This window comes from Alexandromys fortis, unplaced genomic scaffold (assembly GCF_014885135.2).
Source record: "Alexandromys fortis isolate MF-2015 unplaced genomic scaffold, M_Fortis_MF-2015_v1.1 scaffold_310, whole genome shotgun sequence".
Taxonomy (NCBI): domain Eukaryota; kingdom Metazoa; phylum Chordata; class Mammalia; order Rodentia; family Cricetidae; genus Alexandromys; species Alexandromys fortis.
This window is the reverse complement of record NW_026068202.1, coordinates 901,345-923,899: the sequence shown is the minus strand read 5'-3', so window position 1 is coordinate 923,899 and position 22,555 is coordinate 901,345. Positions and strand designations below refer to the sequence as shown.

Below are 22,555 nucleotides of genomic sequence, written 5' to 3'. Positions count from 1 at the left end.
AATATATATTTTAATAATAAATTAGTATTAATAAAAACTTAAAACATATACAAAAAGACCAAAGAAAATAAAGATTTAGAAAAGAAACTCAAACATTTTAAAAGGTTGTTATGTTATATTTTATTATATTATACTATATTAAATGCACTAATAAAAACTGATCATTCTGGCAGTTGGGGAGGTGATTCAGTTGGTAAAGTATTTGCTGCACAAGTGTGAGACTCCTCAGAGAACTCAGGTAAATCTGGGCACATTAGTGTGTGCCTATAATTCCAGTGCCCCACAGCAAGATGGGAGATGTAGACAGGAGACGTCCTAGAGGTTTGAGGGTCAACTAGCGTGGTGTATGCAGCTGCAGCAATTGAGAAATCCATTATCAAACAAGGTGGAAAGCAAGAACAGAGAAATATAAGGTTTCCCTAGCCCTTTCACATGTGAGTCGTGGTATAACTGTGACCCACACTCACACACACAAATGAGCATATGGGCATACATGCATACACAACACACAAAGTTTTTAATTAAAAAATGGTGGTAAAATTTTGATACTAAGGAATCAATATATAGACAATCAACTAATAGATTCAGAGCCATATTTTAATGTACTAGAAAATTCTAAGGGCTGTGGGCCACCATGTGGATGCTGGAAATTGAATCTGAATCTTCTTTAAGAGCAGCCAGTGATCTTAACCACTGAGCCATTTATCCAGCTCTGAATTTTTTCCTTTTTAAAACATAACATATACACAGTTTATAAAAGCTGTACCTTCTGACAGCTCTCTGTTTCTTATGAGGCCAAAAAATAAGTTATTACTTTTCAATAACTTTCACAGGCTATATATTATCTAACATTTTAAATGGGCTCTACCTTTTAGAGTTCATACTTTTTTTTTCTTTTGTTTTATTTTTATTTCCTTTTATTATTATTAATTTAGTTTTTGAGACAGGGTTTCTCTGTGTAGCTCTGTCTGTTCTGAAACTCATTCTGTAGACCAGGCTTGTCTTGAACTCACAGACCTGCCTCTGCTTCCAGACTGCTGGGATCAAAGGCTTGCACCACCACAACCTGGCCCAAGTTAATACTTTTCAGTTTGGTTTTTTGAAAAGAATTTTCTTCCCATGATTAAAATGAGAAGAAAACTGTATCACCTTGATAGCTTTTAAAGGGTTTTTATGGCTAATTAATCCATGAATATTATATTTCACTAAGCCATAGAGAGAGGCTTATAGTTAGTTTCTTCTGTCTGGTAGAAATAAAAATAATAGCTCAAAGATAATTATCTAGAAAACAATACTGTTAGCAAAAGTAACCTGCTCCATAAACAAATCCCTAGCACCGCAGTTCCTCACACGGTTTGGGCTCTGCAGAAGTCAGTTATCTTTGGGAAGCAGAGGACCAGTGCAGGGTGGATGGGGACTGAACTGCAACAGTGAATATGATAAACTACATAACATACACTGGAAAATTCTATAATTAAATCTATTTGGTACAGTTAATACTTGCTAATAAAATTTGATAAAATTACACTGAAGTTACTACTTCAAGGATTTGGATATAGTTTAACAACTTCCCAAGGTTTTCCTACTTTTTCAAATGGAAAGGAAAACAGAAATTGGTTTTAAAATACTTTTAAAAATATTTTTCAGGGCCTGGCACCGCAGTACAAGTCAGCACTCAAGAGCAGAAGCAGACACATCTCTGCAAGTTCAAGGCCAGCCTGGTTTACATAATTAGTTCCAGGCCAGCTAGGGTTACACAGTGAACAAAATCAACAAAACAAAACAACCCTTCCACCCAAAAAGCCCACATTTCTTCTTTTTAACTCTTGAAAACAAACTGTTAGGTGTAGGGAGAGAGGAAAGTTCCTACCTCTGATGCCCTGGTTTACAGGAGAAATTGGTTTGGTAGTTTCTACTACATAATCCAGTATGTCTTGTGCTATTTCACTGTTGTCTTGTAGTTTAGTTTCCAGCAAAACTTTCTTTCTCTTTCTTTTCTGTCCTTCAATGGGAACTTCATGCAATAAAATCTTAGATAAGAAAAACAGCATTAATAGAAAGTTTAATCACTTGCCCTAGAATACTATTATAATCTGACAGTCTTTCTCAACCCTAGGTGCATACTACAGAATAATCTATGAAGCTTTAAAATAATACCAATCCTAGTCTCCTCTCTGGACCTATTCAATCAGAATGCATAAGGAATGGAATCCTAGTGCAAATAGTTTCCCATCAATCCATAGTGCAACTGAAATCAGGAAATGGTTACAGATAACCTTAGAAACACACTTTAAGCCAAATGTTAGAAAAATTAGGCTATAATACAGGGAGGAAAAAGCAATTCAATTGCATTTATATATGTAACATACAACTGTAACACACAGATATATAATTGCCCCAATTACACATTTACTAATCTATATACAACTACAGAAAAGTTATTTGATTGTGTAAAGCTGTCAAATGAGTTAAGGTAAAATATATTTTTCAATGAATTGTTAAAAATAATCTGAAAATAATCAATTATCAATCTTTATATTAAAGGTCGGATTAAACTGATTTTCATTAAGTTTTTATTTTTGAGTTAATCCATAAATTATATAAATACCTAAATAGATAAACTTAAGAAAATCATGAGCTGGGCATAGTAGTGCACACTTTTAATCCTAGCACACTGGAGGCAGAGGTAGGCAGATCTCTGAGTTTAAGGCCAGCCTGGTTTACAGAGTGAGTTACAGGACAGTCAGGGTTATACACAGAGAAACCCTGTGTTGGGGTGGGGGTGTGGGGTAGGGGAATACCACCACCACCACAAACACCACCAATAAAAAAACTCATGACTTTGTCTTTCATTCTCTTGTCCTTTCATTTGAAGAAAGGGTCTCATGCACCCAGGCTGGCTTCAAGTAACCTATGTAGTCAAGGTCCACCATGCTTGATTTTACGCAGTGCTGGGAATCAAACTCAGTTTTTTTATGCATGCTAGCCAAGAATGTATAAACAGATCTATATCTCAGTCCCATAAGTAACTTTTTATTTAATAATCCACACATGTAAATGAATGCCAAATTGAAAGGTATGCAACAGAAAAAAATACAATTGGGTAGAGTCCTAGACTAACTAGCTCACTAATAATAATTGCAGCATATGGTCATAAAGCTTTATATATAAATGACAGTACAGAATGACATTCAATGGTAGGAATCAAATGTTATTAAATTTTCTCACTTCATAGGACTTCGCTCTATATTCCCGAGAGTTGAGACTGGCCGTATTCTTTGGACGGATAACCGCAACATAGGCATCTTCTATGTTTTCTGGATTTCCCATTGCTTTATAAAACAAACAGAAAGGTCCTTGGAAGAGTAAATGACATAACTGGTGGCAAGGTAAAGCATTTAACCCAGTTCAACAACTTTTTAAATATTCACTTTGCAAAGCAACTGTAAAATATTGATTTTTATAATTTATAACATATAATACCCTAAAAGGCAAGCCAAAGATGACTTTAATTTTGTTTTCATCATCAAGAATCAAGAATCTGGCCGGGCGGTGGTGGCACATGCCTTTAATCCCAGCACTAGGGAGGCAGAGGCAGGAGGATCTTTGTGAGTTCGAGGCCAGCCTGGTCTACAAGAGCTAGCACCAGAACAGGCACCAAAACCACAGAGAAACCCTGTTTTGAAAATCCAAAAAAAAAAAAAAAAAAAAAAAAAAATCAAAAATCTGTCTTTGGGGCTTTAAAGAGTGGCATAATTATAAAATATTTTATAAAGTAAATAATAATTCAAAATAGTGGTTCGGAATAATGTACTTTTATTTTCCTTAAAGTATACAAATAAATATTGAGTTTGGAAGTTGGAAGTAGCTGCTTTATACCTACCAACACTCCAGAACTCTGAGCAAGAAAACATTTGATTTAGATATCTGGATGTCCTAACTTAGGTTTATAACTTTCTTTGGAGATGCCCATCACAGATTGGAACCATTTGGTCAGTAGGAAAAAGAAAAATCTTTTCCATTTCTTTTATCGATTTCCCTAGGTAATCCAGTTTTTCTTTTAAACATCGTCACTGTGTCAATGTATGTAATCCTTCCTAACCCCCCAAAATTATTTTTTAAGTCTCCCCTGGGCAATTTTGGAAAAGTAATTGAATTTCAGTCACATACTTGACTGCTGAATGTTCTCTTTGATCAGAACCATTACTTGTTCATAGCTACACTAAAAAGCTTCTCTTGGACTGCGTATCTTTACCCTTTGGCTTTTAAATGTTCCAGTCAGTGATATGCCAGTAAATTTCTAAAAGAAATCAACCACAGAGTTTCTTTTCTAGTCACACTCGCATCAGCTTCCTTTAATTTTTTAAAGGCCCTTTAGGCATTAAAACGGTCTTTTCATATTTAATGAGTCCCTTATTGCTTCAACTCTCAGAAGAAGCATTTTCCAAAAAGGGTTGAAATGTTATTTGAGAGGATACACGTTTACTCTCTTTTCTCAGATGCAATGGATGGCACTGATAGCCTAACTCATTTTCCTAAAGTTAAAGTATTTAATTACAAAAGTTTTCATTGATTTTGTCCCACAGAAACTAAGGTATTTAGATGAACTTTCTATGAGACATTAGAATGAAAGCATTTCATTTTGCTCAAAGTTTTGAAAAAAGATTTGTTCCATTTCTATAGTTCAAGGGATTTTTTTTTCAGTTCAATCATTTTAATAAGATCATCCTAAAAAGCCACTACATGCAGAAAAAAAGTTGAAAAAGAGGTTTTTCTACAAAATTCCTGTCTAGCAATTATTTTCATCTCCGATCAACAATGACTAAAACATAATAAATTATAAATAATAAGATATATGGGTGCCTTAAAGACTGCAATCTTCTTCAAAAGGCATTGTATTGTAGAGACACAGTACAGAATACATGGCAATTGCAGAAAACAGTGCTTTCTATAAATCACCTAAAGAAGAAACGAAGTAGCTGTTCACTTTCTACGCAGAATTTAAAGAAAACTAATTCTTGTTTCTATCAACTCATGACAAGAAAACGCCTATTAACAAAGTGTTTCATTAATTAATACTCATATATTTTAAGTCGTTCACTATTAACATATCCCCCAAATATTCTTAAAATTGGGTTTCAAGAAGTACTTGTACTGGAGCATTTAAAATAATCTTTCAGTGACATAAAAGGAAACAAAGGTTGAGGCTAGGAAATAGCAAAAGCTAAGGTTATTGCACCTACTCCAGCTCAAACTCAACCACAAAAAAAAAAAAAAAAGAAAGAAAATAGCAAAAGCTACCAGTCATGAAGGTAAGACAGGTGCAACAGAAACACAAAAGACAAAAGAAATAAAGGTATTGTTACGGCTCAGTGCACTGGAGAAAATGCTCTGGCGTGATACGCTGCCAAAATAACGAGGACTTATGTAAGTGATGGTTCATAACTGGGAGGTTTCTGAGATCGTTTTAGAAACACGTAGGGGCGTTTTTGTTTATCATTATGATTGAGAAAGAAGAGGCGGACAATTGTCATTTAGTGCCCACAGCTAGGGTAATATTCCTTTGTGGGTCAGCTGGTCTGACTGCAAACAAACAGTAAAGGCCATGGTAAGTTCTCTGAGAGGGTGGGACAGGAATGGAGCTGAAATCTTGAGGTAGTCCAGCCACATAAAGGGGTTCTAGTTGAAGCTACAAACACAGGGGAAGGGGCGGGGACAGCAAAGCAAGCGAGGCAAAAATTATAAACGAAGAACTCGGAAAGAAAGGACCCACAATCAATACGCTGGACATCACTTTCCCTACAAAGATAACACTCTGCCTGGGAAGCTGCCCCACCACCCACCAATCTTCCACTACTGGGGAAAAAGCAAGCTGCTTTGCTCCAAAGGCTCTTACCCAAAAGACGACCTTGGAGTCTTGCTAACTGCTCGGAGAAATACACCCCTTGCCTGCAGAACCTAGGTGGAGAGGTTCGGTGTCCCGCCCGTTTTCGCTAGCTGGAGTCTGGATTGTGCCTCTCGATGCCGCGAAGGAAACCCAGACTAACCCGAGCGAGCGGCCATCCCCTTAAGGGTCCGCTACATCCAAGTCACAGGGTGGGGCGGCAACCGGTGCATTGAGGAGCGGTCACCGTTTTCTCATTTCTTATGCCTTTCTAAGAGGACCAGGGGCTCGAACCAACTTCCTGCAGCAGAAGTCACCGCCCGGAGAGTTCGGGTCTGGACACCTGCTCTCCACGGTCCTTCCCTTCCCTCGGCCGCAATCACCTTCGCCTCTCCCACAAACTCGAGACGCCTAAGGCCTCGGCTAGCCTCGTCGCCGCCACCGGCGCCAGAAAATAACTTCCGGGGTTACGCCCCTCCCCCTCCCCCAGCCTGCTTAAGGTTTGCGGCGGAAAAGCTTCCGGGTCGGTCTGCGGGTGCCGCCGTTCGTGCCGGTCCGTGCCCCTTCTTGCGGCGGCCGCCGCTGTCTGGAGCGGGCGCCGGCCCCTGGGCACTCGCGGTGCTGGTGGAGGTCAGCGTCCACGGCTGCGCGCGCACCCACGGCACGACCATGCTCTGGACTTGACCGAGCGGCGGAGGCAGGCGCCCCCGCCCCCTCCTCCCCACCCGGAGCGCGGCGGCGCAGCTGGAGAGGGTGTGAGCTCGCCCGGCGTCGGGCTCGCGCAGCGCTTCCCGCGGCCTCCAGCGCGCATCCTCCGGCGCCCTCAGCCGCTGGCGGCGGGTGGGTAGGGCGCGGAGTGGAAGCGAGGTCATCGGCTCGGCGGCGTGAGAGGCAGGTGGCCGCGGGGGAGGAGGCTGCAGACCTGTGCGATCCGCGCGACCCCGGTTTCCACCGGGAGAAGTAACCGTAAGTCTCTGCTTCGCGGCTCGGCTTTGGCCGAGGCTGTCTACAGCTGCCCAGTTCACGCCCTTCCGTGTCTCTTGAGAGTGTGCCCATCGTCCCTTCTGTCCCTATCCCTGAACAGGTACGCTCACGTATTTACAAGCCTCCCGGTTTCCACGGCGCGCCCCATCCTCCATACATGTCTACATCGCCTTGTCCCTCTGTCCTCACAAGATTCGTGCCCTCCTTCATTTTCTGTAGAACCCGGAGCAGCCCGGGCATGAGATGTGAAAAGCCTTGGATACCTCCAACTCCGCAGATTTGACGTACCGAGGAGCTAAGAGGTTAAAAGTGCTCTGCAGGACTGTCATGGTGGGGTTAGGTAGGTGCTGATGGCACCGTTGTTTGTTGGTTTTGCCACCCAAACAAAAGAATGGACGCTCCTTCTGTACCCTCAGTCCTGTCCCTGTTTGTGGGTACTGTTCTTACATTGAGGTTGGAGTCGGAGGAAATTGAAGCTAGAGCCCTAATGAAGCAGCTCCTGAAGAGGTTTTATTCTCACAAGCTCTATTCTTGAAAAATCTTGTATTGCGACAACCCATTGCAGGAAAGCTTTACTGGTATATCTGAAGAACGAATGTGAAAATGTTTGAAATTTTAGTTAGTATACTTTGGATACTGTTAATTTCTTACTGTTTTGATTACTAGACTTTTTCTCATTAAATTTTAGTTAGTTTTTTTTTTAGTCTGCTTTTGCAGAACTTTCCAAAAATTAGGTTAAAATATACTTTTAATACTTCAGTGACTGGACAGTAGCTGTCATGTGTCTTCATGTATTTACTACTTTTCAAGGCATTGTAGAAAGCAAATGATAATCTCAAAATACTGGTGCTCTGTAGGCTGCAGGTTTTGTCATTAGTCTGTAAACTACCCTAAGGCAGGATGGTAGCATGGTAACATTTTTCTTGGGAACTATTATTTCTTTCAGAACAATAAGTATGTTTAGTCACCCTTCCCCCAAAACAGTTCTTTTAACAGTTGATTCTGTAACTACACTTCACAGGCTCAGAAGATGTAGTTCCAACGGTCTTTCTGGAAATACACTTTCCTTGGCACAGAAGCCAACACTGTGCAGACTTGAGTGCATCGTTGAAGGGGTGTCTTCTGTTTTCTGTACAATCAGCTTCTGAATAAGATCTGAGTATTCTAATGGGGGAATGGGCAGTTACACAGAACAATCCTTATTCATTCATTTACTTTTTTAATCTTTTATTTATTTATTTATTAAAGATTTCTGTCTCTTCCCCACCGCCGCCTCCCCTTTCCCTCCCCCTCCTCCAATCAAGTCCCCCTCCCTCCTCAGCCCAAAGAGCAATCAGGGTTCCCTGCCCTGTGGGAAGTCCAAGGACCACCCACCTCCATCCAGGTCTAGTAAGGTGAGCATCCAAACTGCCTAGGCTCCCACAAAGCCAATACGTGCAGTAGGATCAAAAACCCATTGCCAGAACAACCCTTATTTAAAAGTCCACTGATTTCAATTATCTTTGGGGCAAAGAGGGAAAAATAGAACCACATTTTCCTATTTCATTTATTTGTTCCCTTTCTCAAGAATATTTCTGAGAATACCGAATTTATGAAAGTGTCATGAAATCATCATGCTTGCTGTCTTAGAAAGTGAGGGCTGTACACGGGTGCATGCAGAGTTTCGTTGGCCGCTCTTTCAAGCTTCTGTAGGATTCCTCACTTCTTAGAGTGTTGATTGTCTTTCCTCCTTCTTTCCTCGGTGTGTTCACTTGTGAAAGTGAAGCGCATATATTTATACAGTGTTCCTATAGGTAAAAGGTAAAGGTATTTTTCGTAAATGAGTAGATACGGTTGATGGAAGAAGTATGAATCAAGTGTCTCTGGTTCTACATTAGTGGAAGTGAAAATTTTTTCTCGGTGCTTTTAATAGTTTTTCCCCCCTTGGAGGCTGCATATATCATTTAGATTAAATTCTTAAGTGTTTCAAATATTGAGATTTATATGGCACATATTGTCAAAAAAGATTTTGAGTTTCAGCTCAGTATTGTCAGGAGTTTCTCTGCATTATCCTAAAAATGCTTAGGTATCTTATTTAATTTCACAAAATGATCTAACTTGGGGAACAGTGATATTTGGACTTTTCAGTCCATTTTCTTCAAACTGCTTCTTCCTTCTCCACCCTAGATACTTCACTTTCCTGCTTATTGTATTTCTTCATTTCATTCAACCTTCACTGAGCTGTGTGGGGATCAGGGTTTATGTTCTGCCACTCCAGGGTACATATGTCAAGATTCCTTTTCTCACTGACTTTCCCAATCTAGATGTTTGACTGTGATTCTATCTGAAGGCCTTGGAGAGTACTGGTTCTGAGATGAAAAGACTCATTCGGACTTGATTGGTGGGATTTATGGTTTAGCAGCATTTTGATACAGTTCAATCTTATGGTTTCTTGAACCCCCTAACTTTCAGAAGCATAATTTACTACTATTACCACTTTTCTCCCAAAGCTTCTTTTGTATTATAAACATTTTGTTTGTTTTTAAGAATCAGAGTCTGTTAACAGCTTGCTCTTCGTTTGGCCCCTGTCCTTTACTGTAATTACATGTTTTTCTGCTTTTGAGATTATAGGACATACCATTAATAATTCTTGAATTCTTAAAAAACGGCAATACTTGCTACTTTTTCTGTTTTCTGTCTTTTTCTTAACACACACACACACACACACACACACACACACACACACACTAGACACCGATAGTCTTTCTGTTTCCCGTGTAAAAGTCTTTGGTAATACTCAAGGGTACTGTATTTTTCTGGTTGGAATGATGGTGGAATTAGAATTCCTACTCAACAATGTAACAGAGACAAAACTATAAATGTGTGTTGATGCTTGGCCTATAAGGATGAACAAATCAAGATTCTTTTTATCATTGGGCTATAAAATATCTACTTAAAATTCATGAAGGAAAAGCCTATTTAGATGCCTTTAGTACCCTAAAGGTGTAAAAGTATTGCCTTGTCAATACATCCGTTCATTATGGTAAAGGCAGGTATATAAGTGCTTTAAACCAAATTTCCATCTGGTTTTGGTGTCGGACGGTGATAGCTGGATCCCGTTCTTTTCTACCACCAGGTATTCTACATTACAACATCTTTCAAAATTTTGACAATAATTTTAAAATGATTTCAGATTACTTGAATTAGAAGTCATTTCAAATTCATAAGATGCTAGCAACACAAAGATCTGCAATTGTATATCTTCATTTGGATTTCTTTCAGTTAATGTTCTGCTAATTTCTTTAATTGCTTACCATTTCGTTCTCCATGCATAAATATATACATTCAACACATACAGTTTTATAAGTCTTTTGCAGCATTTTGAGGAAGCGTCAAACATGTGTGTCTTTACCCTGCAACACTACAGTGTCTGGTTTCTAAAAACAAAGCCCTGTTATACAATCCTGATACTACCCCTTCAAGAATACACACTATGTTAACCTTTTTCAGACATTTTTGTCCTCAGTTTCTTCATATTCCATGTCTTTGGCAGTTTTGTCAAGTATAAGCCTACATTTTCTCTCTTTTTTAATATTTTTAATTGATATTTATTGAGCTCTACATTTTTCTCTGTTCCCCTCCCTGCTTCTCCCCTACCCCTTCAGTCCTCACCCAATTCAAGGTCCCCATGCTCCCAATTTACTCAGGAGATCTTGTCTTTTTCTACTTTCTACTTCCCATGTAGATTATATCTATGTAAGTCTCTCTTAGTGTCCGTATTGTTGTGTAAGTTCTCTGGGATTGTGGTTTGTAGGCTGGCTTTCTCTGCTTTATGTTTAGAAACCACCTATGAGTGAGTACATTGATAATTGTCTTTCTGTGTCTGGATTACCTCACTCAAAATGATGTTTTCTAGCTCCATCCATTTTCCTGCAAAATTCAAGTTGTTGTTATTTTTTTCTGCTGTGTAGTACTCCATTGTGTAAATGTACCACATTTTTCTTATCCATTCTTCGTTTGAGGGGCATTTAGGTTGTTTCTAGGTTCTGCCTATGACAAACAAAGCTGCTATGAACATAGTTGAGCATATGTCCTTGTGGCACGATTGAGCATCCTTTGGATATATACCAAAAAGTGGTATTACTGTGTCTTGAGGAAGGTTGTTTCCTAATTTTCGCCACACTGACATCCAAAGGGGTTGTACCAGCTTGCATTCCCACCAGCAATGCAGAAGTATTCCCTTTTCTCAACAACCTCTTCAGCATAAGTTGTCATCAGTGTTTTTGGTTTTGGCCATTCTTACAGGTGTAAGATGGAATCTCAGAGTTGTTTTGATTTTTATTTCCCTGATGACTAAGGATGTTGACCATTTCCTTAAGTGTCTTTCAGCTATTTTAGATTTCTCTGTTGAGAGTTCTCTGTTTAGGTCTGTACACCATTTTTTTTTTTAAATTGGATTCTGTGTTCTTTTGGTGACCAATTTCTTGAGTTCTCTGTATATTTTAGAGATTAGACCTCTGTCTGATGTGGGGTTAGTGAAAATCTTTTTCCATTCTGTAGGCTGTCGTTTTGTCTTGTTGACCGTGTCCTTTGCTTTACAGAAGCTTTTCAGTTTCAGGAGGTCCCATTTATTAATTGTTTCTCTCAGTGTCTGTACTGCTGGGGTTATATTTAGGAAGTGGTCTCCTGTGCCAATGCGTTCAAGTATATTTTCCACTTTCTCTTCTATAAGGTTCAGTGTAGCTGGCTTTATGTTGAGGTCTTTGATCCATTTGAACTTGAGTTTTGTGCATGATGATAGATATGAGTCTATTTTCATTCTTCTACATGTTTATATCCATTTATGTCAGCACAACTTGTTAAATATACTTTCTTTTTTCCATTTGATATTTTTTGCTTATATACCAAAGAGCAGATGTTTCAAGATGTGTGGATTGATATCCGGGTCTTCTATTCGGTTCCATTGGTCCTCCTGTCTGTTCTTATGCCAATATCAGGCTGTTTTCAGTACGGTAGCTCTGTAGTAGAGTTTGGAGTCTGGGATTGTGATGCCTTCAGAAGTTCTTTTATTGTACAGGATTGTTTTGGCTACCCTGGGTTTTTTCTTTTCCATACAAAGTTGAGTACTGTTCTTTCAAGGTCTTTGAAGAATTTTGCTGGGCATTGCGTTGAATCTGTAGATTGTTTTTGGTAAGATCACCATTTTTACTATGTTAATTCTATCTATCTAAGAGCATGGGATATTCTTCCACTTTCTGGTGTCTTCTTCAATTTCTTTCTTCAAAGATTTAAAGTTTTTGTCATACAAGTCTTCCACTTGTTTGGTCATAGTTACTCTGAGATATTTCATGCTATTTGTAAGCCTACATTTTCTAGCATAATCCTCATCCTAGAACTATGAACTTCATGTCCCCCAGGCAAGTTATACCTTCCTGGCAGGAATATCAAGAAAAGATGTCATGCCCTTCTAAGTGAATTTCATCCAGAGGCCCTCAGTACCAAGCCATGTCACTAGCAATGAATGTAACAAGATATAATTGTGGAAAGAAACTCCAAAATTGTGCCATTATCTTAGTTCTTATCAAACCTTCACTTGCTGACCTTAGTGTCATTGATGACTCCTACCTAAATTAACCACTTTTATGATGATTAGCAATTATTATTTATTTACATTTTCTCTCTGCATGTACAAGTTGATGTTTTATTGAAAACTGCTTCTATTAAGCTAAAAGTAGAGATGAAATGGTGTTGACTTTATGTGAGAGGCCGTGAATTGCTACTGTCTCACTTATTGTGCTATTTCAGATGTCCCCAGTTTAGTCAGGGGACATCTTTAAACTGCCTGCCATGCCCCTTGATCATGCTCCCATTTCCTTTCTGGCGGAATAAATTGTTCCTGATTCATCTTGTGCTTTGCTTGCTCTGCCACTGAAATCAGCTTTCCCACAAGGAGCCTGCTTTTGCGTTTTGGTTTGTAAAGATGATAGATGTTTATAACAAAGACTTGGGACCTCATCCTCTTTGCTGCTAGAGTGTGAATGCTTCCGTGTGCTTTTACTGGACATGGTTAGGATAGACGGTTTGTGTGTGCACCCACACATATATACACACTCATATACATACCTCTTTTTTTTTATTTTGTTTTGCTTTGTTTCTGAGTCATTTTCCAGACTGGAATTGAATTTATTATATAGCCAAGGTTGAGTTATATTCCTAACTTCACAAAACAAACAAACAACAAGATATTTCCTATGTAGTGAGAAGTCAGATGCCACTGTCTGTGGCAGTGTGGTGGCTTCACAGGGCTGTCAGTAATACATGCTCACTTGTCTTTCTGGTTAGTTGTCCTGTCTTATCACCTGTGGTCTTAAAGTGACATTCCAAGTTGAGTAGCAGCTTCTTTCTTTTTATTCTCTCATCATCCATGCCTCTGGGTGTGTTAACAGTATCCTATGTAGTTATCTCTAGAATGGAGCCAAGACCAAAAAGCAGTGCCCTCTTTACATTCCCATAACAAGTTTTTTTCTGTTCTTTTAGAAAATAATTCAGATTTGGCTTCATGTGACATAAAATTGCATTTAAATTAGGAACTCAGAACTTTTTTCTATAATCTCTTGAATTGTCATACCTAAAAGGTTTTCATGACCCACCCCATACTAAGTTATTTATAAACAGAGATATAAAATGATTGATTATATTATCAAATTGGAAACTGATATTTTGGAGAGCACAGAAATTTATCATTGTACACAATAAATAAATGTTGATTAAAAAATTTATATGCAACTATTGTATGCAGTGATTATAAAACTGAATAAGGCTGGCCTTGGAAAGATGGTTCAGTGGTTAATAGCACTGGTAGCCTTTCCAGAGGACCTAGGTTCAATTCCCATCAACCACATGGCAGCTCAAAACTGTCTGTAACTCTGTTTCCAAGAGTTACACCCTCCTACAGACACAAATACAGGCAAAACACCAGTGCACATGAAATAAAAATAAATAAATTTTTAAAAATCCTATATTCATTTCTGGCACCATGACCACTGATACACATATGATGTTCACACACACACACACACACACACACACACACACACACACACAAACAATAATAAATATAAATAGTTAAAAAAAAAAAAAAAAACCTGAACAAGACTCAGGGGCAGAGCACTTGCCTAGCAACTCCAGAGCCCTAAGTTAACCTCGAGCACCATGAAAACAAAGGAACTAACCTTGAGTGTGATATGGCTCTTCTTCTCCAGGAGTTTACACATAACCAGGCAAGCAGATAAACACTGAAGTACAGTTTTAGGTGGTAAGCTCACTCCATGATCAAATTAGACAACCTATAACTTAATAAAGGTTTGGGGAGCTATGATCCAGAGTCCTAATAGTGAAAATGGTTTTTAAAGTGCTATCAGGGAATTTTCTTTAGAGCAAGTTGCCTTTATAGTATTCTAAAATGGAACTAGACAAGATCATGTTTGTTATTTGATAAAGTTAATCTGGTTATATGAAAGAATGGAAGTTAATCTGATATATTAAGATAATTCTTGTGTATATTGAATATTGAATATGTGTGTAAATATAGGCTTATTCTCAAGGACTTTTTGTTATAATATAGTTTAGATATCAACAATATAAGATAGTATAATAGTACTGTGGCGTGAATAGGGCCAGGCCACCCTCTTGTGGTGCTGAGCCAAACAGAGCATAACAGAGATCCTGTCCTGTTTATAAAGTGAGCTTGAAATAAGACTTCAGCTCAGGGCTGGTCAGATAGTTCTTGCTGCCCGGCCTCCTAACATGAATTCATTCCTCAGAAATTACATGGTGGAAGGAGAAAACCGATTCCTGAAAAGTGTTCTTTGACAGTGTATATAACCTCAAAACCCGTTTGTGCACATACATAAAAATGTAATTTTAGAAGTTTTTGAAAAATACTTGATCTATTAAGTCCTATATTCTCAAACCCATGTTCTTCCTGTGTATTCTGCCTTCCCCTTGGCCCCATATAATCTGTATGTTGCTTCTACCTCAGAAATCTTGTAAAATAAGATTATAATTCAATTAAAGTAGTATTCAGTTTGGGACAAAGTGTCACTCAGTTCTACTCTTGATTTTCTGTAGGAACTCTGTGTGTGTGTGTGATGGAGTATAATCAGGAAGATAAGTACTGGCCAGACAATTGCCACATTACATGAATGAAACAGCCATTGTGAACTTGCTGAGATTAGTTTCTGAGAAATGTAGTACTGAACTGATAAGACAGTAGAAGACAGATGCTAGCCTGCCGTGCCATCGGACAGTTGAGTAGCACTCACTAATGCTAAGATTCTTCTTTCCCCCTGCCATAGTCGATATTCAGAATAAGGAATAAGAAAAGGGAGTACACTATTGCCGATACTTAGGGCAGGCATTGGTAGATTTGATGATGTTTAATTCCCCCAAAACAATTGTAAAAATAGATAATTTCCTGTCCCTTACTAATCATTTAAATAAATATCCCACATCATTGAAATAGAATAGTTATTTCAGCTCGGGTTCTCTCTCCTTCTGAAAAGAGGTGTGCCCGGTATGGGACTAATGTTGGCATGGTACATGAAACTTTTTCCCCAAACTTGATTTGACATGGCATCCACAGATTTAATATTAAAACATATGACATGATATTCTGAGTGGAAAACATCTTTATATATAAAATGGGTGACAACGATGGAAGGTAAAGATTAAACTGATGATTTGTTATCATATAATGGTGAGAAGTAGGGCAACTCAGGAAGTGGGAACATCTGATTTTTCTTAACTCCTCAAAAACTCCATGTGTTAAATGTCGAATATATAAGGCAAGAGAAGGTGGAAAATAGGATTCCAGTGTTCCAGGCTTATATATATAGTCCAATAGTCTTTTTCATTTGACTCCTTGAGAAAACTGAGCCTTTAGTGCTCTAAGCTAGAATTCTCCACGTTGCCCATGTATCATAGTATCATCTAGATAGCCTATTAATACACAAAACACTGGGCCCCACTTCTGAGTTTCTGATTCTAGGTATCTGGGTGGCATTCTGAAAGTTTTTTCTTAATAAGTTCCCAGGTGCTGCTAGGATTCCTGTTACTTGGTGTATGAACTTAAATTCTCCCTATGTCTCTAAAATATTACTACTCATAGATAATCACTTTGAGAATTTAAAAACATTCTCGATTCATTTCTCTGTTTTGTGCTTTAGATGAGGAGCTCTAATAAATAAAATTTTATTTTATTTTTAAAAATGATTTTTTAAATTTATGCATGTCTGCAGTTACCTTTAGATGCAAGAAAAGAGGATCAAATCCCCTGGAGCTGGAGTTAGAGGTGGTTGTGACCTGCCCAGTGTGAGTGCTGGTAACCCAACTCAGGTCCTCTGTAAGAGCAGTATTCTTGATCAAACTACTATAGTGGGTTATATGTGTTTGTTCCATTTCTGTTAGGGACTCTGGAGAAGTCCTTATCATTTGAGCAGATACTTCCTATTGCTAGTGAGAAGCAGCCTCTGTTTTTATCCTGGGGTGACCTGTAAGGCTTCACTGTTCGTATAGTCCTGGGTTTAGTCTATAGGTTTAGGACAGCGAGGGCAGACTGAGGTGGAACAGAACTTCATATACATTGATGGTAAAATACTTTAATTACTCTTTGAGCTTTCAGCCTTGGAAGGGAATGAGGCTGCTTAGAGAAACGTATAACAAATTCACTTTTTATCAGTTATCAATTTTAGACAGGCTTTAAATGATTGATATGTGTACAGACTGAAAGAAAGAGACAGATACAAAATGAAGACAGAGATGCTAGGGTTTTCTACTGATTCTTTTTAGTTACCTTCTGGGCCCAAGTGAAGAGCCAGTGTTCTTTTAACAAGCAGTTTCTTTTCCTGTTTACTCATGGACATAGGCAGATTAATGTAGTAATGTGTGCATCGTATGTTGGAGTGGAGGGACAGAGAATAAGTCCATCTACTTGGAAGAGTCACTTGTCTGCTGGCCAGAATATGACTTAAAGAGACCTGTCCATCCAGTGGGTTTTACTTTTGGATCTAGGCAACATCAGCTACACATTAAGGACTTTTTTTAAACATAGCACATACCATGATGTCAGTGTTCCATTTTGTAACCCGAAACTCACAATGACTTTGTTTTGATGTTTTATATACTTTCCCTATCCATACCTTAATATTTTTTCTTGGGTTTTATATATTTCCATCTCCATAATTGATTTCCTGTCTCTCATTTAACATGTGTATTAAATAATGAATAAAGTTTACTAGATAGTTAAGAGAAAATCTTAGCGTTTTAAATTGGAAAACTATATATGAGAAGTAAGCCATTTTATATAATATTTTATCAGATCAATTTAATTCTATACGTTGCGAATTGTTAAATCTTTAGACTTTTCACTTGAGGTCTCTCTGAATATTTGTGTCAGATATAAGTAGCTCTCCCACTTGTCATTTAAGCCATATTGCCTACAGTCTTCCACCTTCATTATTCCATCCTTGCAGGTGCTTTGACAAAGAGCTGTCGAGTCATTCTTCCCACTCTTACTCCACTTCCAAGTTGTTGGCACATTCTGTCTGTCCTTACTTCCAGAGTACATCCCGAATTGGAGTAAGTGCTCTGCATCACGACTGCTGCTTTCTCCGTTGAAGTTACCTACTATCAGCTTTCACTTGGATTACTACAGATACTTCATAAATGGGCTCCTGCTTCTTGTTTCCTCCCATCTCCAATCAGCCAGCCAGGTTAAATGTTACAGGTCATTTCCTCCTTGCAAACAGCTTCCAGTGCCTTTCCTTTTCACCCAGAATAAAAATGAAGTAATTTAAAGTAACCCTTTAAGAATTTAGCTGCTCCTGTTCTCCTCACCACGGTCCCGCCCCTTTCTGTGCTTGAACATCCATCCACAGCTGTTCTTTGTGCTGGAGTACTTTTACCTGTGGATGGTGCCTGACTGCCTCCCTTAGCTCTTTACTAAGGTGTCACTTTTCCCTGATTACTCTTAAGCATTGCAACATTCTCCCTTTCCTGGTTTGATAATTCAGAAATGACACTTTATGTTACCGTGTGTAGAATGTAAAACTTTGTTCGTGTACCTGTGATTCATCTATTTTGTTCTGCAGGATTTTCCTATATTTAGTATAACCTGGCACATGGTAGGTGGTCCAAAAGTACATTCTTCCATGAGCTTATATATCTAAAAAAGTATAGCTTTCTTCTGGAAAGTTAGCTTGAAAATCACATCTAAATCTTTACTTTGAATATTTAATTCTGTTTTTCTCATTTAAAAAACAATTGTGTCTAGCCTGTTGATGATGGCGCATGCCTTTAATCCTAGCATTTGGGAGGCAAAGACAGGCAGATCTTTGTGAGTTCAAGGCCAGCCTGGTGTAGAGTAAGTTCTAGGACAGCCGAGGCTGTTACACAGAGAAACCCTGTCTCAAAAAACTAACTAAATAAATAAATATGCCTTATGCTGTTCTTTTGTTTGTATTTGAAATTATTGATTCTTCTTTGGACGGGGTAACATTTACCCCTTATGTAAGTTGTCTTTTCTTACTTTAAGTGTAATTTTGGGGAATAACTAAGCATCTTTTCATCCCCTATTTATTGATTACATTATTGATTGCTCTCATTGACTCTGGTGCTTTCTAATACTCATAGTAAGATCTGACATACATCTTGCTTTTAAGTGACTTTTATGTCAGGGTTCCAACAATGCCATAGCTTTTTTTTTCATGTTTAAAGAAAATCAATACTGATTTCCACCTTTTTAATAACCAGAATTGAAAGTTTTGGGGCCATGGTAGTTGAGCCTTTCAAGGACTTTAGTTCTAAGTAGCCAGTGTTTCTTAACTTCTTTATTTGGAACAGTTATGTTCTACAGGGGGTCTTGCCCTTAATTCAGTTTCTTTTGGCCCAGTAAGTCTTGAAATTTGTGTACTTGATATAAATATCACAATGCCTTAGCTTTTTTCAAGTAATTTGCCCTGTTGTCAGCCAGTATTTTGAATTGTATCTTAATGTTTCAATTTGTAAGAGTCACTGAAGCACTTAAGGTTATTTCGTTCCATCCTTTCAGGATATAGGGTAGCAGGGGTGCATCAAGACTCACATCTTCATAATTTTGTTAATCGTACTGACTGGTCTATGTGGTCCTTCGCTACTTCATTAAGATGTATGGTATCTAAAGTGAAATCCAAAACTAAGTAGGCATGGGATTCAAGTTTTGTTTTCTGATACTGGAGAGTTTCTAACTTGGAATAGTTCAAGTCTGTGGTAACAGATAGTAGGCCTGAGAAAAACTTTAATTATATTTGGTTCCTGTAGCAGTAAAATATAATGAACACTTAAGATTTAGTATCAACAAATAAAGATGTATGGGAATATAAATGAACGCTTCTAGGTGCTAACTAAGATTCAAATTTCTACACATACAGTAGACTCTAAATGGGAAAGCCAGGATTCAAACTGCAGCTTGTCTCTAGAATTTTCTCAGTTTACCATTAAACCTTTCCAGAATTACTAAGCTTCTAGAATCTATTTAATATTCATTAGTTGATTGTAAAATGCAGGTGGAATTAATTGTGTGAATTAAATTCGAAACGGTACATATACCGCAAAGATAAATCTTACCATGATCATCTCATTACGGACCCAGGAGTTTGGTCTTTGTACAAGTTCACTTCTACACATCTGATAAAGCTGTACTGTTCAACATTTTCATTAACAGCTGAAATTTAACTCCATGATATTATTAACTTGCATTTCTTTCTTCCTTTCTACTTTCCTTTCTCTTTCATTTTCTCCTCCCTCCCTTCTTCCCTTTCCTTCTCTCTTCTTTTCCCATTCTTTTCTTCCCTCTCCTCTCCTTTCCCCTAGCTCCATTCTTTTGTCGTAGGGCTCAGTGTTTAACTTATTGTTGCTTTTAAACTTCTTGAAGTCTTGTACCTCAACCTACTGAATGCCAGGATTGTGGTCCTGTGCCATCACTTCTGAAACTAGCCTTTTGCAACAGCAAGTCTAAACTGCGAGGCTAGGTTCCTGTGTTTCAAATTTTAAGTGGCAGCAGGCTTTCTTAAGCTCTCTTTAAACATTTTTTTAAACTTATTTATTAATTATGTATACAGGCATATAATTATGTGTGCCTTCAGGCCAGAAGAGGGCACTAGATCTCATTATTGATGGTTGTGAGCCACCATGTGGTTTCTGGGAATTGAACTCAAGACCTGTGGAAGAGCAGTCAGTGCTCTAAACCTCTGAGCCATCTCACCAGCCCTTTAAAAATGTTTTTCAATGACATTTATTTATGTGTGTGCATATGCACCAACCACAGCATATATGTGGAGGTCAGAGGACACCTTACAAGAGACCACTATCCTTCTATTATACGACTCTCAGAGATTGTATTTGGTTTGTTAGACTTTTCTGCTGAGCCATCATACCTCCCAACTTAAACTCTTTTAGTCTTACCAACCTAAAGTCCACGTTGACCCCTGAAAAATATGTGCATCAGGTTGGAAAATCATCTGCTTCTAAGGGTCATGCATTTCATTTCATAATAGCTTATCAGCAGCTCGGTTTTTAAGACTTTTAAAAGTAGGGCCAGCAAGATGGCTCAGCAGGTAAATGTGCTTGCCTCCCAGCCTGATGACCTGAGTTGAGTCTTTGTGATCCATATGGTATAAGGAGAGAACAGACACCCCATCACCCAGGGGTTGCCCTCTGACACTCATTTACTCATGCAGACATACCCAAATAAATGAATATTAAAAGAAACACAAAATTCTACCCAACTATAAAGGTATATTGATACCTAGAGATTGTTTCTCATTTTGCTTAACTTCTTACAGATCCTAATAGGCAAAAAATCACTGAGCTTAACGCTTTTTAGTTAAGTGTTTACATTTCATCTGCTTATCAGCAACCAAAGGAAGTTTTGTTTGTCTCTTCTGCTCAGCCTCTCCTGATTAGGATGATCCCTTAGCATTTATGGGGTTGCAACTATATAAAGGTTTGCATCTGTTTTACCTTACAGGTAGATGCAATAATCACCAAATACAAAACAATTTTATGAAATTTCCTTTCCTCATTACAAATTTGTTGAACTCTCTAGCAGTAACATTTGTACTTACAGGTAAGTTAGCAGTCCACCTACAGAGATGAGGCATGCCTTAAATCTGTATCCTGGCTGGTTCACAAAGGGGGTGGAGGTGGATGGTATAGCATCACCTAGACTCCAGAAACTTTTTATGCTAAGTTTATCCAAAGCTTTACTTTGGCTCTGGGATTTGATTTACCCTTTTCTCTCTTTATTGGCCACTTTTGGGAACAAGTGGACTCTATCCCACTTCTGCAGGATAAAACAAAAAAATCAAGTTCTCCAACTTTAATGATTCAGACTCACAGCACTCAGCATGCTAAAATTGATTACAGCAGAGATTCAAAGCAGAATTAGAAAGGAAAAGAAGTATGTACATGGGGTAAATTCCATAGGAACACATAAGCACAAACTTTTTGGAATCTTCTACCTTTGGCATGGCATAAGAGTATTAATTCCTCTAGCATTGAGTTGTGACAACATTTGTGAAATGAACCCTACCAAGAAAATGCATCAGAGATTCATTTCTTTTGGTGTTGCTATTATAAATGATACTTAAAAAAAAAAAAAACTCAGGCTCAGAGACTAGGGAAATGGTTCAGTTGATAACATGCCTGCTGAGCAAGGCTCCCTAGAATACATGTGAAAGTTGGACATGGCTGTGCATATATGCAACCCTTGAATTCTGGGAGGCAAAGCAGGTTCCTGGAGTACACTGGCTAGCTGAATCAGTAAGCTCCAGTTTAGTGAGTAGAGAACAATCAAGAAAGACGTGCAGCATTATACTCTGGCTCCTGCACGTATATGCAGCATGTGCACCAGAGTGCCTGTGTACATAAGCTAACATGAACACACCATGCTCATTTTTTTAAATGATTTTTAATCTACATTTTTCTCTGCTTCCCTCCCTGCCTCTTCCCTCCCCCCTTCAATCCTCACCCAAGGTCTCCATGCTCCCAATTTACTCAGGAGATCTTGTCTTTTTCTACTTCCCATGTAGATTAAATCTATGTAAGTCTCTCTTAGGGTCCTCATTGTTGTCTAAGTTCTCTGGGATTGTGGTTTGTAGGCTGACTTTCTTTGCTTTATGTTTAAAAACCACCTATGATAATTGTCTTTCTGTGTCTGGATTACCTCACTCAAAATGATGTTTTCTAGCTCCATCCATTTTCCTGCAAAATTCAAGATGTTGTTATTTTTTTCTGCTGTGTAGTACTCCATTGTGTAAATGTACCACATTTTTCTTATCCATTCTTCGTTTGAGGGGCATTTAGGTTGTTTCTAGGTTCTGCCTATGACAAACAAAGCTGCTATGAACATAGTTGAGCATATGTCCTTGTGGCACGATTGAGCATCCTTTGGATATATACCAAAAAGTGGTATTACTGTGTCTTGAGGAAGGTTGTTTCCTAATTTTCGCCACACTGACATCCAAAGGGGTTGTACCAGCTTGCATTCCCACCAGCAATGCAGAAGTATTCCCTTTTCTCAACAACCTCTTCAGCATAAGTTGTCATCAGTGTTTTTGGTTTTGGCCATTCTTACAGGTGTAAGATGGAATCTCAGAGTTGTTTTGATTT

General features: G+C 38.4%; 2 protein-coding genes across 10 annotated transcripts in view; one reads left to right on the top strand and one right to left on the bottom strand.

The window, feature by feature from the left end:
- Positions 1-6,315, bottom strand: part of Krit1 (KRIT1 ankyrin repeat containing) — a 72,265-nt gene extending 65,950 nt beyond the window's left edge. For 2 of the 4 annotated variants that reach the window (XM_050129985.1, XM_050129982.1), the window contains exons 1-3: positions 6,048-6,186; positions 3,229-3,332; positions 1,871-2,030 (exon numbers count right to left, since the gene is read on the bottom strand). In XM_050129985.1, coding sequence (XP_049985942.1) covers positions 1,871-2,030; positions 3,229-3,332; positions 6,048-6,063 — 280 coding nt within the window. In that variant the 5' untranslated portion in view covers positions 6,064-6,186. The other 2 variants (XM_050129984.1, XM_050129983.1) reach the window with 2 other exon arrangements.
- A 103-nt stretch (positions 6,316-6,418) lies between these two features.
- The window catches only part of Ankib1 (ankyrin repeat and IBR domain containing 1), a 134,635-nt gene continuing 118,498 nt past the window's right edge, over positions 6,419-22,555 (top strand). For 3 of the 6 annotated variants that reach the window (XM_050129980.1, XM_050129979.1, XM_050129981.1), the window contains exon 1: positions 6,419-6,850. The gene's annotated coding sequence lies outside the window, so the exon portion shown is untranslated. The remainder of the gene's footprint in view (positions 6,851-22,555) is intronic. The other 3 variants (XM_050129978.1, XM_050129976.1, XM_050129977.1) reach the window with 1 other exon arrangement.